The 14,390-nt window shown below is 41.1% G+C and overlaps 1 protein-coding gene across 4 annotated transcripts in view; it reads left to right on the forward strand.

Moving 5' to 3' along the window:
- Nucleotides 1-14,390, forward strand: part of GNAO1 (G protein subunit alpha o1) — a 217,089-nt gene that overhangs the window by 191,665 nt on the left and 11,034 nt on the right. For 3 of the 4 annotated variants that reach the window (XM_018564873.1, XM_018564874.1, XM_018564872.1), the window contains 2 exons: nt 6,554-6,707; nt 8,909-9,566. In XM_018564873.1, coding sequence (XP_018420375.1) covers nt 6,554-6,707; nt 8,909-9,096 — 342 coding nt within the window. In that variant the 3' untranslated portion in view covers nt 9,097-9,566. Of the gene's footprint in view, nt 1-6,553; nt 6,708-8,908; nt 9,567-12,223; nt 12,378-14,390 lie in introns of those variants that run through there. The other variant, XM_018564871.1, reaches the window with a different exon arrangement.

Below are 14,390 nucleotides of genomic sequence, written 5' to 3' on the forward strand. Positions count from 1 at the left end.
ATATGTGTATATATATATATATATATGTGTATATATATATATACATACATATATTTTGGGGGGGAATTTAGATACACAGATTTACATAAAAGGGAGCATTTAAACTACAAACTGCATTGATGGATAGCAAACATGGTACAAGATTGGGAAAATAAATTACATTAGTTGACAGCAACAAGTGTCTGGATGCTTAGAAAATGAGTGTTACCCACAGATAGGGTGCCCAAACTTTTCTACATGTCACATTTTACATTCATTTTTCGAGTGTATTAATTTCACTAAACCAATAGTCATTGTGCAATAAATTTGCAAAAAATCTGTCATGATAAAGGATGGGCACATTTCAAACACCAGGACCCACAGGAAATCATCAGCAGCCCACCTGCACTCTAAAGGTGCCCATACACTGTACGATTTCTCGTAAGAGAATCGCGGGAAATCCCGCGATCGTACGATAATCGTACAGTGTATGGAAGGCGTGCGACCGTTTCTACTGTACGGTCACACGTCTTCCGTCGAACAAGCAGGCTTGAAAACTCGGCGAGTTAGTGGCCTGCTTGTTTGACAACTGCCGAACGGGCCACACTGCCTGTGTGCAGTGATCGGAAGCGTTCGGAAGCTTTCGATGATTGCAAGTATGATCTGCCCGTACGAGCTTTCAATAAGCTTACGACCATCATGGTCGTAAGGTTTATGGGCACCTTTACACTTCTTACCTCTACTAATTGAAAGAAGGAAGAATCATTCTCATCACTCATTCCAGTAAGTTGGAAAATCTGCGTGCCTGATGAGTGCACCAGACTTGCTTTATAAATGAGCCAATCTCACCTGATATATTAGGAATTTATCAAATAAATATCTATATAATTTATTTTTCACAGAGAAGTCTAACAGCTACCCCAAAGGATGTGTTTTTAAAAATACGTCATTCTGTTGTTTGCCTGTTTTACATCATAAAGCAAACCTGTGTTTTGTCCGCTCAGGGAAGTGCAGCATATTTGCTTCAAGTGTCCGTTTCCAGCATTTACTACCCTTTCCATCTTTCTCCCACCACTCTGCTCCATACTTTCTGGTATGGAGGAGCTTGTGACTAGTTTTAAATATCTGCACTGAGACAATTACTGCTATTAGATGCCCTGTGTAAGCTACAATGTCAGTGACAAAATGGTGGAGGAGAGAGAGAGCAAGGCAAGTATATGTGTATATGAAGACACAACCACAAATACACAACGCAGCCTAGCAAATGTATTGGGGCCCATTCACACCAGATGCGTTGGGGCTGCACTGGCCCAACGCAAGACAAGGCAATTTGCCTGGTCATGGATGGACACCGTTCATACCATCACTTTGTGGTGCAACACAGTGTTGTGCACTGAAAAAAAGTTTGGCATGCAGTACTTTATTTCTGCGCATCGGGATGCGACTCAGAACAACTGCCTTGCAACCCGCTGTGCCCATAGAACTGAGTAAAATGTCACTTGTGACATTTCAATAAAGTTTAAAAAAAAGTACTAAGTGCGATGTGCCAGGATCGGCGCATCCGCACTGTGACCGACACCTCACATCAGCTGCTGGGCGATTTAGCACAGTGGCTGGTGTGAATGGGCGCTTAGCATTGTAAACACACACACAGTATGAGTAAGGTGCTACTTACTGGGCACCTCTGAATTAGATATTATGCAAGGATGGGCACAGTAATATGGAATCCATTAGCCAGCTCCATTGACAACAGCTAGAGAAAATATCAAAAGTTAGGCACCAGCTGGAATTTGTAAGGAGCAATATCTACCTGGCTTCTGGGATTTGTCCATCCCTGATATAATCTTATAGAGGTAAAGAAGTGAATCAGTTCAATCAATTGCTGAAAATTTTTATTTTTTATTTTGAGTAGGCTTTGAATAAGATTGCCTGTTTTTACAAGATACATTAATGGAACGCTGTACTAAAATAAATTAATTGGATACAATTGTTGACATCTCTATAAATGCTATTTTCTGTCTGTCTGGCTTTTATACATTCTGAGTCATTATCAATATCTACCAAGTGAACTCAGAGTGGAGTCAGATATTTTGAATTGAGTACTTTTCCGGATGAGTCTCTACAAAAGGACTAAAGTCAGTGGAATAGTATGACAGACAGAGAAATCAGCAGTGGCAACCTACATATTTTCCTTTTGTATAGGTTTTCTTAAAAGCTTTTACTTCTTCCATTCATTTATCCCACACAATTATTACATTTTGTATAATTTGCCCCATAATTTGTATAATTTGTAAAGTGCTGCACAAACTGTTGTCGCTGTATAAATCCTCTATTATAATAAAAGTGGACCTAGCAGTAAACAGCGAGGTCAACTTAATATATCGGGGGTCCCTCCCCTATAGTAAATAGCAGCTTTAAAGTTTTTTAAAAAAAAACACCTGTGGAGGAAAAAAAGTTAGTAGATATACAGGTGAAACTCGAATAATTAGAATATCGTGCAAAAATGATGTTGACTTCATTTTCCAGCAGGGCTTGGCACCTGCCCACACTGCCAAAAGCACCAAAACCTGGTTCAATGACCGTGGGATTACTGTGCTTGATTGGCCAGCAAACTCGCCTGACCTGAACCCCATAGAGAAAGATCAGAGACATGAGACCGAACAATGCAGAAGAGCTGAAGGCCGCTATTGAAGCATCCTGGTCTTCCATAACACCTCAGCAGTGCCACAGGCTGATAGCTTCCATGCCACGCCGCATTGAGGCAGTAATTGCTGCAAAAGGGGCCCAAACCAAGTACTGAGTACATATGCATGCTTATACTTTTCAGAGGTCCGATATTGTTCTATGTACAATCCTTGTTTTATTGATTGCATGTAATATTCAAATTTTCTGAGATTGTGGATTTGGGGTTTTCATGAGCTGTAAGCCATAATCGTCACAATTATGACAAATCACGGCTTCAACTATCTTGCTTTGCATGTAATGAGTCTATCTCATATATTAGTTTCACCTTTTAAGTTGCATTAGTGAAATAAATGAACTTTTGCACGATATTCTAATTATTCGAGTTTCACCTGTACTTACCTTACCCTCAGCTTACATTCTGAGGGGACTACCATCACCATCTTCTGGGGAATGCTGAGTTTCCCAAATCTCACAAGAAGACTATCCAGCACTGTGCACTGGGATATGTGACATACTCTGCATTTATGGGGATATGTCTGGACAATCATGACAGCACAATGGCGTAGCGGTTGATTATAAATATCAATAATAATAAATTATGCCACCCATACATTTTAAAGCTTTTATTTATGATGTGGATACCCTTATATTGTGCGCAGACATTGATTTTTTTACTGTACGGTCCACTTCTAAGAATACATTACATTAAATACCGAGGATAAAATGATGGTATTTTTGCAACCACTGTCATGTTATTCTTTGCAGGTCGTTCCACACCGTGTTTTAGGGAATGGTTTGTTTGGTTACACCAACATGTTTGACTGCATAGAAACTGTATCTAATAATGGTGGCCATGTCAGATAAGCCTCCCAACCTTGCTGTCTATATTACAAACCTGATGGGAAGGCACAAGCAGTGAAAATCAAAGCACAACAGGAGAAGCTCACAAATTAGGAAGTCAGGCAATCGCGATTCACTCATAAATTGTACAAAACATGCATAATTCAGATAATTTGCAATTTGCCTGGTTTTCAATCAGGTTCTGTCATAGCCAGGTGCAAGTCTATGTTAAATCATGGTGTTCATTGTATTGGTGTAAACATGGCCTAATTGTTCACTACGCAAAGCTGCATAAACTGTAGGCGCCAAGTCGCTGGAGCTCCAACTTACAGTTAGTACTTACAATCTACTGTCCCTTTTAACTGTTGCTGTAAGTGAAAGCGCATGTTCCCTGGCTAGTAAACTATTGTTGGATCTTACCTTAGCCAGACTGGTTCCTGAAGTCTACAGTAACGTTTCCATCTCCAACGTTTCTCTCCATTGCCTCCAAATGACAGCGTGAAGGAACTCTGGCTAAAAACATATTCAATAGTATGATATGGATGCGTTGGAAAAAAATGCATTTCTGAAAATGAAGTTTTATAGAATGGGATATTCAATTTTGTGTTGCATTTCGGGCAGAAGCGTTCATAGGCTTTTGTTTGCCAAATCAGTTTGCATTTGTTGTATCCTCCTATGCTCTAAAGGTGTTTCCTCCTAGACCTAACAATTTGTAATTTTTAAGGTTCAAAGTTAAATGTGACAGCATACTAAAGTCAATGCTTATCTCTCTCCAAAACTTGTCTTTTGTAAGTTATGTTGATGTGTTGGGTTTTTTTTTCTTCAAGTGTACATTTATATCACACTTCTTAGAAGCGCTACTATATTGGTGTTGAATTGATACCTCTTCTGTATAACTTCAAAATAAGTTGTTTTTTAAGTTCTATCAGGAGTGAAAAATGGATATGGACTTAGTGTTGGGCTGCTTTGCACTTCCCTTCTAATATAACACAACATCATTTTGAACGTGGGTCTGAATACTATCCATTTGCCAAGTCCTGTAGAACAACTTCATAAGGGAATACAAGTCTCTTCATCCTTTCAGGATTTCGTCACTAACCACAAGCTGTAACCATTCCCAGTGTGGCCTGCTACCTGCTGTTAACCTCATGACTCTTTGGTTTGCTTGTTACCTCTGTTCACTTGCTTTCCGCTCTCGTGGTCCTGCTGGAGAATTGTCCGCACAGCCTGCACAGTCCTCTCTCTTCAAACACCTCTGCGTCTTCAGCACTTGAAAACTTTTCTTCCTCTGCCGTCCAGCCTTTCTAACACCGCTACCTACCCAGCAGAGACTGAGAGACTCTTCAGTTTCAGCAGGTATGAACCTTTATCTTAAAATAACGATGCAATAGAATCCACCATAGAATGTGACCTGTTATGGAGGATCTTGTCTTGCATTATAGGCCTGACAAAAAAAGATGGGGCCTAAAGAACTACTTCTGCTTTTTGCTTTGGCTTTTTGCATGAGCTTTATTCTTAAATCCTTGCTCCACCTCCAGCTCTCTTCATTTCATCAGCACTTGCACACTGTGTAGGGAAAGCAAGACAGATTCCATCCCAACTCATGGTTCATATTATGCATTCTCAATCTTTTCATTCTAGGCCCCCGGGTTTCTGGAATTAGTGTAGAAAACCAAGTCTGGGTTCTACAAGATTCTTCCATCATCCTTCATGTGCAAAATTATGAACAATATATTTTGAGTACAATTTCAGACAAAACATTTTACAGAAATTTTGGATATAGTGGTGAAAGGTTAGAATCTCTGTCAATCTTTAATTGCTGTATGTGTCCCCATTAAAGAGATCTCCACTCACTTTTTGTCCCAAATCCATTTAAATGAAAGCGGAGGAGAGGAAATCTCTAGAAAGTGAGGGAAAGTGCCACTTTTGGTAGTTTCACTAGAACAATTGTCCTTTTTGGGAGAATTTGTAAGTTTTTTTGCATTGGTAAAAAGAATCACCTGGACAGAAAGTGAGAATTTCCTCAAAAGGGACACAGTAAAAAAACGAAAATTTTGACTGAGGTTCTAAAACTTTTACACGCTACCCAAAATCAGAAGGAACATTTGACTGGAGCTCCACATGAGTATGAATGGTTGCGATGTGTAGTAACCCATAGCAACTTGTTATAATTGAATCCTTACATGGATTCATACTAATATAGGGGTAGGCAACCTTGGCACCGTAGCCAACCTTGACACTCTAGCTGTGGTGAAACTACAAAAGTCAAAATGCCTCTGGGAGTCGTGTCTGTCAGAATTGTGCATTGTCTCATGGGACTTGTAGTTTCACCACAGCTGGTGTTCAAGGGTTGTCTACCCCTGTACCAATAATACAAAAGAGATGATAATAATTGTAAAGTGGGATGGGCACTGAACATAAATTGAAGATTCTTATAGCTGAAGGAAAGCTAGTTGGCCGAGTAGTTAAAAACGAGCATAGAGTGAGAATGTTGGAGCACAGTAAGAAGAACTTGACAAAGAAGTCCAGATGGCCTAGAGCAAACATGGTAAGAATCAAACATGATAGTGTAAGCATGTCCAGTTTCAACTGAATGAGCATGTCCATTATCAGATGAACACTGCCAATGAAAGGAGTCAGTTGCAGAGGCCCACAGCCCCAAACTGCATTATAGTAAAAAGATAATGACTTACAAGAGTATGTCGGCTGAGCATGCATACTTGATCTGCACAGGAAAGCATGAGCACATGCTAGTGAGTTAAAAGAACCTGAACAAGAGCTGGAAAAAGCATGTTGGGTGTCACAGCATAAAGCATGAGCATGCAATGAAGAAAAAAAAAATGAACAAGAGTAGAAATGTAGGGTAAAAGCAATGGAGGACAATGGCCAGTGTAAACAAACAAGATGATAAATTGCATGTGCTATACCAAGGGGAAAATATACATGCCACATATCTGTACAATTGTAATCTTTACTGTGTGAGCCTTGTGTTGCCAGATGCAAAGCAGTGAGGAGCTTGTGTGACATACAGCTCTTATTTGTATTCCAGAACCGAATGCACGAATCCCTCAAACTGTTTGACTCCATCTGTAACAACAAGTGGTTCACTGACACTTCCATGATCTTGTTCCTGAATAAGAAAGATATCTTCAAAGAAAAAATTGCAAAGTCCCCGCTTACTATCTGCTTTCCGGAGTACACAGGTACAAACTATAAAAAAAAGCACTGCCATCATAACATGGCCAACTAAAGCCATCTAGAACGTAACACTACACTTAATTATAATAATTGGCATTACTGCATATACAGTATGCTGGAGCTACACTGGCATGAACAGCCTTATAATCATGGAGCACAGGCATCCACTTTGTCAGCATTTCCATTATTCATTAGAATGTATCGCATGCTGTAGCAGCTTTAAAGTTCACAAGCAGATTAATAAGCTTCATGCTTTTGATCATGAAATTTCTTCTCCACTTTGCATTGGCAACAGGCATTCCTAAATTCCTGTACACTTCGTTAAATAGGTGGAGAAATGAAATGCAGTTTGTCGTATGTAGCGTTATCCACAGATGCAGCAGCTTTATTGTGATTAATATTTTGCATGGCACTAATGATTGGATACCTTGGGTAGATTTTTGGACCCCAAATTTCACTTTGCTAGAGTCCAAAGGTGTCTGTGGTACCATGGGTTGGCCCATGGCATCTTGTTTACATCTTTTGCATTCTGGACTTTTTCTTTTGCACTCCTGGCATAGGACAACAACATAAGTAGACCCTGCATCCCAAAAGGGCATCCATGGTATTTATCTTTTGCCTAACACAATGGCACCAGAAGTTGCAGAGAGTAATGTGCAAACCCACACCCTGGGTACTGCACCATCTTTGTCCAAAATTTGGAAACAGTTGACCTAATAAGTCAACTAGAAGGTCTAGAATCTTAGTCTATTTTATTTCAGAACTGAAGTTTTACTCATGAATGGGTCTATGTATATTGTCCATAACAGGACAATTATTACTATTATTGTGTGGCTGTCTCACTCCCAATGACCACTGTGTAAACTCTATGGGTTAAAGTGGGCCTTCACCTCCTTTGACTAAAGATCACATCAGCATACAGCTCTGTACACTGATATGAAATCATCTGGCATTCAATAGCTAAACACCCTTTTATTTACTTCCAATTTCTTTTTTTGCCTACTTCCTGGTCCATTTCGGCACAAATTATGTAATCGTACCCAAGCATTGCATCCTGGGAAGGTTACATCAACGGGAAATCTGATCTGTAATCTCATAAGTTCTCAGGGAAAGGTATTTTCCTCCCCCTGAGATGATGTGCATGGTCACATGTCCTAGTGACAGGTGCCAGATTTCCAGGAAGTAAAGGGAGATCTAGTAACCTGCCCTTAGTAAAAACGGCCACTGTGAGAAGAATGGGGAGGAAAAGAAAGAATAAGGTATGCAAAAAAAATAAAAAGCTGGCAGTTATCTAGAAGCATGTGTTTGTAGATTGTCATTATTAAACATTTCTAAAGGCACCTTTGTTGTTATTTTGAAGATATGGGTGAAGTTCCTCTTTTAAAGGAGAACTATGAGGTGAGTGCTTTTCACTCACCTCATAGTTCTAGCCGACCTGTGACAATGGAGGTGAGCGAACACATACCGGCGTTCGCTCACCGCTCGATCCTGTCACGGCTCTCTAGATAGGCAGAGCCAGCTGTCAGTCACGCTGCTGGGCGGATCCCGGCATAATTGTTGGGATCCGCTTCAGCTGCGGCGTCTCAGTATACCGCGAGCAGCAGCTCGCGGTATACTGTGGCGTCTCAGTATACCGCGAGCAGCAGCTCGCGGTATACTGAGCCTAGGGTGACGGGAGGATGCTAGTTTGTGTCCTCCCGTTACCCTAAGGAGAACTATGGGGAAAAGCCTTAACCCCATAGTTCTCCTTTAAAGAACCCTAGTCCAGAAGCCTCAACATTGCTGGCATTGCCACATGTATTGTCTGTTTACTGTTTGGCCTTTAGGTTAAGCGATAGTCATTTTCCTTTGTTCAATGCATAGAAGTAGATTGAAAGCGTGTAGTAGTCATGTGGGACAGATCTAGGTCAGCCTATGTGAATTACTAGGGAAAGGGGAGCTTTAAAAAAAAGACTTGTGCAAATGGGTGAGCCAGAACACACTCTTGGTGCATTAGCATTTAACTTTCATTTTTCGGTGCACTAATACAGTTTTAAAAAAAGGTTTAAATTACTGGAATACACCAGTAATGGAGCTATAATTTTTTCAAATGCTAATTTTACCAAAGATTTTTTTTTGGTTGCATGCCCAACAGTGTTTTTTGAAAGTATTTGAATGTTTAATTTCCTAAATATTAGTGAACAAACATGTTTGCACTCTCTTGCAGGTCCCAACTTATTTGCTGAGGGTGTGGCCCACGTAAAGCACCAGTACGAAAGCCGAAACAAATCTTCCAACAAGGAGATTTATACTCACATCACCTGCGCCACTGATACCAACAACATCCACTTTGTTTTTGATGCTGTCACTGATGTCATCATTGCCAATAACCTTCGTGGTTGTGGCTTATACTGATCTGCTGGCTGTAACAAAAACATTGGTGCCTTTCGGCCACCAGTTTTGGGGCTCTACAGAGATTTGTCCCCTAATAATATTCTGGACCATCTCCAGTAGCAGTTTGTTTTTTGACTTTGGTCATCACAGATATATTTGTACAGCCGTTGGCTATGTAAAAATTTGGTGCACTTTTGAGCGCAGCACGGGTCCGTGTATAATATTTGTATTACACACTCCCCGTGTATATACTTTAGCATCTGTTGATGCCCCCCGAATGTGCCTTCTCTTTCTTGTGCTCTGTATTCAATGATCTATCGTGAAAGCACAGATCTGTGTAATATAATTATTTTTAATGACCTATTTAATGTGCATTGTGAAAAAAGAACCACAGAAGATGATCATAATGTATGCTTGCACTGAACATGTCTGCCCAGTGGTGCCAACAATAAACACTTAAAGTATTCTCTTTTCTTTAAATGACCAGTAAACATAAAAAATACCTTTGCGTTAGGTTCTCTCTTAGATTTATTTATGTGTACTGGCCTTTTAAACATGTGCCATAATACCGCTGTTGTACTGTAATGTATTTTTGCTAGCGTGAGCTGTAATTTGCATATTAACTGGTTCGTATCGATACCTAAACTTGCACAAATCTCCGAGCTGTTTCCCGTATGTGTATATGGAGTAAAGATTGGGGAAAATCCTTTGTGCCAGTCTTTCTTCTGATGCCATTTCAGAGTTAATATATATTTAAAATTCATTATTGCTTTATGTGGAACTGCATTTCATGACATTTCAGATACAGTAGGTATATGATATTAATAAACTTTTAAAGCACTATCACAGTAAAAGGTGTTTGGTTTGTCTCCAAGGAGTATGACTGTAGATTGCTACAGTTAATTCTCTTCATTAACAATAATAGACCCAATGCGCTGCTACTTTGCGTCATTTCTTCTTTCTTTATTCTAATGTGTGAGCTTGGAGTACAAAAATAGGCCTCTAGTTATGTAACTGGGTTGGATGGGGTACTTTTCATTTGTGTATGTATTTTATTGGTATGCATATGATATATTCATATGTACAAACAAGGCATCTAACTGGGGATATTAGCATTCTCAACAAGGAACGTGGTATTACATGCAGATGTTATATGTTTTTTCAAAATGTCAAGGCTTGTCGATGTAACCTTTTAAAATGCATTTGGCTTTGGAATAACAGAACTTTTCATTCACATGTAGGTTAATCATACTAACCGTTAAAGTATATCTAAACCAAAACAATGAAACTACATATGTTGTTGCACATGTACGTATAATATTGGAAAGATGAATCTTTTTTTATGCATCTTTATTTAAATCATACCAGCTTAGGATATCCACTGACATCTTGTGTCTTAGGGTGACAACGCTTACTCAGTTCATCTGAAGTGTTATAACCATTTCCAGAAAAGGAATACAAGCAGCCGTGTCAACGCACAGTTTGCTGGCACTACTGTTGTCACCACAGTAACTGCAATGTTCAGCTGCTAATGGAGCGGACGCATGTACGAGGAAGTTCAAGCAGGGTCTATGAGATGATAACATATGCAAAGTTAAAGTGGTTCTCCCCCCCATCCTCCCCCATACATACCTTTTTTTTCTTTCTTTTTTTTGCAGCATTCCTGCCATCCCAATAATGTCACTGTAGCTTTTTCTCTTTTGTCCGGTGCCGGCAAGGGGCAGGCATTTTTCCAGGACTGAGCAGCACGCATATAATGTATAAACACTGCTCAGTCCTGGGGTCCTGTGAGCCCAGCCTGCCTGATGACATGGGAGGAGGGGGGGGGATATAAATGACAGACTGGGCTCACAGCAAATGAGCAGAATGACTGAGTGTCCTTCTGCCCAGAAGAAAACCTCTGGCACCAGATGAAGGCGGAAATTGGGGAGAGCGCTGGAGCATGGAGAAGGTAAGTATACAGTAGGAGGACCTTAAAGGAGAACTATGAGATGAGTGATTTCCACTCACCTCATAGTTCTAGCCGACCTGTGACAATGAGACTGTCACAGGTCGGCTCAGTAGATCGGGAAGTGAGCGAACACATATCAGGTTCGCTCACCTCTCGATCCTGTCACGGCTCTCTGCCGTGACAGGGGGAGGGCTGGATTCCCCTCTCCCCGCTCCGATCTGCCAGCGCTGACTGGCGGAACGGACGGGGAGGGGGCGGGTACAGCTGGCTCTGCCTCTAGATAGGCAGAGCCAGCTGTCACTCACGCAGCTGGGCGGATCCCGTCATCTACGTCGGGATCCGCTGTGGCGTCTCAGTATACCGCGAGCTGTAGCTCACGGTATACTGAGCTTAGGGTAACGGGAGGACGCTAGTTTGTGTCCTCCAGTTACCCTAAGGAGAACTATGGGGAAAAACACTGACCCCATAGTTCTCCTTTTTAAAGCTAAAAAACAAACAAACCTGGATTTCTGTTTTAAGGGAAAGCTGCACTTTGGTAACAAAAATAAATAAATTGCAGTCCTATTTTATGTACAGTGCTCTAGAAAACTATTTGTTTTTGTGAGAGTTTAGATCTACTTTAATAAAAAATATTGTTAATATCAATGATATACTTTATAGGTTATAAACCAATGGTCTTGCCAAGAGGTGATAGGGCTTTGGTGTTGGTTGAAGTGTTGTCTGACAGTAGGGTGCATCAAAACCTGTGTTATTCAACATCATACTGAGATTATGATGATAATGAAGAAATAGAATTGTGTGAGTGAACATACACCCCTGTGTGCAAGATATGACACAGTGGCCCTGTGGAGTAAGAGGCCATACTGAACAATGAGATCGATAGTTGCAGACTTCACATTCTGTGATTCACTCTTTGAACTGAAAAATATATCTTCCCTTCGGCAGTATAGATAACATATAAGCATTTTTTTGATTATGTGCTGCAGATAAAATATATGCTGTAGCTCCTTTCTGATATATTGAATGAATCCATGTAGTTTGTTTGCAAGCCCTTCTTCAGGAAACCATAGACTCTAATAATAATGTTTCCTTTTTTCTTTGTTTTACACTGGTAATCGTTCCTCTCTCCTCAGCCTAACTCCTTTTCTCCTTTTCTTTCTGTCTTCTGTCTCCTTTTCTCCTGCCTCCTCGCTGCAGAACCGAATGCACGAGTCTCTAATGCTCTTCGACTCCATTTGTAACAACAAGTTCTTCATTGACACATCGATCATTCTCTTCCTCAACAAGAAGGATCTATTTGCTGAGAAGATCAAGAAGTCTCCTCTGACAATCTGCTTCCCCGAGTACACAGGTAGGTGCTGAATTTACATTTCAGAAGAAAACAAATGTGTTTCTTGTCGGTTCAAAAATTGGTTTACTGTTCTCCAGCAACAATTTTAAATGTAGTTATGGAATCTGCTGTTGCACCTTTAATGTAGAAGACCATGGAATGTGAATTTTCTTTTACACTAATTGCGCAGCAGTGTTTGGTGTGGTGATGGGGCACTGCCATTGCAGAAAATCACGGCTTCACCTTATGCTATGCTGTCCTGGGAAAACGTTTTATGGCCGTCATTGCGACGCCTCTTAGCAGCTATCTAGAACTGTTTTCTCCTTGGCTGAGCCTGGGCCTGGACAGCATCACAAGAAAGATGTGCAGCAGGTCTATTATATGTTCAGAGCACTGGATCCTGCGTGGGACACTTAGCACAATGTGTGCAGTTGCCACAGGGTTCTATACAGGTCCAGTGCCATGTTCCATCCCAGTGGAGCCCTGCCCCTTAAGACACCTTTTGGGTGGGGTAAGACCAACAGGAGGGCAAAGATTGAATGGGGCAAGTCTTCTTTAAATTACCATCATTCCTGGCTGGATACAGCCGCACAAGGGGACAGGTAAGCCAGGGCTAGTCTCTGCAAAGGTTACCATGGGTTGTGTGGAGGGACACCGCTATTTTTTTATAAAAACATTTTTAAATTCAACGCAATTTCTGGGTTCCCATAGGCAGCCTGTCTTCACGTGTGCCTGCCATTTACTTCTGCTGGCATGTGCTGAGCTAGCCACACACTGCTACTGTTGCTGTAGTGACTCTGCAAAACTGCACAGGATGAAAAAAAAATTCTGCATTGCTACACTGCAACACCACTTTTGCCTGCAGTGTTAGGACACAAGGCACCTTGCAGCCTCTACAGTTACCAATATCTCATGTACTCCTAGACAATGGCATATTATAGATGCAGGGCTGTCTGGGCGATAAGCACTGGGGCCACACAGCCTGACAGCAGTTCTGGGGAGGGTTCTGTCTCCTTTGGGGACACTGTGTTTGCCAGTGCTATGCTTTGCTCCTGTTCTCCATTGCTGCCCGGCTCAGGGTTCTCCTCTGCCACCTCTAGGGCACCATCCTCTAACTTTCTATCGGGAGGGGAGTTTACTTCTGCAATGGCTGAATTAATGGGTAAAATGTCTGACCTATAGAAGTCCTCCTCCTGACCTACCTCTGTCTGCGTTTACACCCCTAAGGAAGAAGGGGCTGCTTCCAGTTCTATGGACTCAGCCCAGGAAGTGGTTCTGCCTCCTAACATCTCTCCTAAACTCAAGGATACTATTTCTGTCTTTGTAGATGCAGTGCATTATTGTTTACGGTAAGAGCCGCCTGTATCGGCCTTGCCAAAGGTTACTAGTCTGGATTTTTTTTTAAATGCCCAAACGTGCTAATGCCTACCCTGTACACTCATTTGTACAGCTGGTGTTGTAGGGTGACTGGTATCACCTATAAAGGTTTGCCCAGCAATAACCTATTGAAGTGGGTTTCTCTAAAGTGAAACTAAACTCAGGAGTTCAACCTTAAAAATGCATTTAAGTATTTTAACTAATAACAAAAATGTATTTTGTGTGTCACTCAGCTGTAGATCCTCAAATCATCACTGAATTCATGCATTACAATGATCCTCATTGTTCCTAACTGGTCCAAGAGACCGAGGTATGCAAATGTGGTCAAACTCCTGAAAGACTTTCTGTGGAGACTTTGATTGTCCGGACATCATGTCCCAGGGACCGGTATTTCACCCTGTTTGTCGGTCGCTGGCTTTAATGTCCTGCTTTGGTCACAAAGTTATTCAGGTGGCCTTTTGAATTGTGGGCTCCTTCTTATATAATTCCCTATTGATTCCGGAATCAACTCCCTGTGTCCAGGGATGTACGCCCCCAAAAAAATGATTTTAAAGGCAAGATAAAAATCCTGTTTTCCCTAAAATAAGTTCAAATAGACAAGCCAATGCATTTTGGGGAGTTTTACAGGTCCTCCTTCACTTGAGACCCCTTGTATGA

The sequence above is a fragment of the Nanorana parkeri genome, unplaced genomic scaffold (assembly GCF_000935625.1).
Source record: "Nanorana parkeri isolate BGI_ZX_2015 unplaced genomic scaffold, ASM93562v1 scaffold790, whole genome shotgun sequence".
Taxonomy (NCBI): domain Eukaryota; kingdom Metazoa; phylum Chordata; class Amphibia; order Anura; family Dicroglossidae; genus Nanorana; species Nanorana parkeri.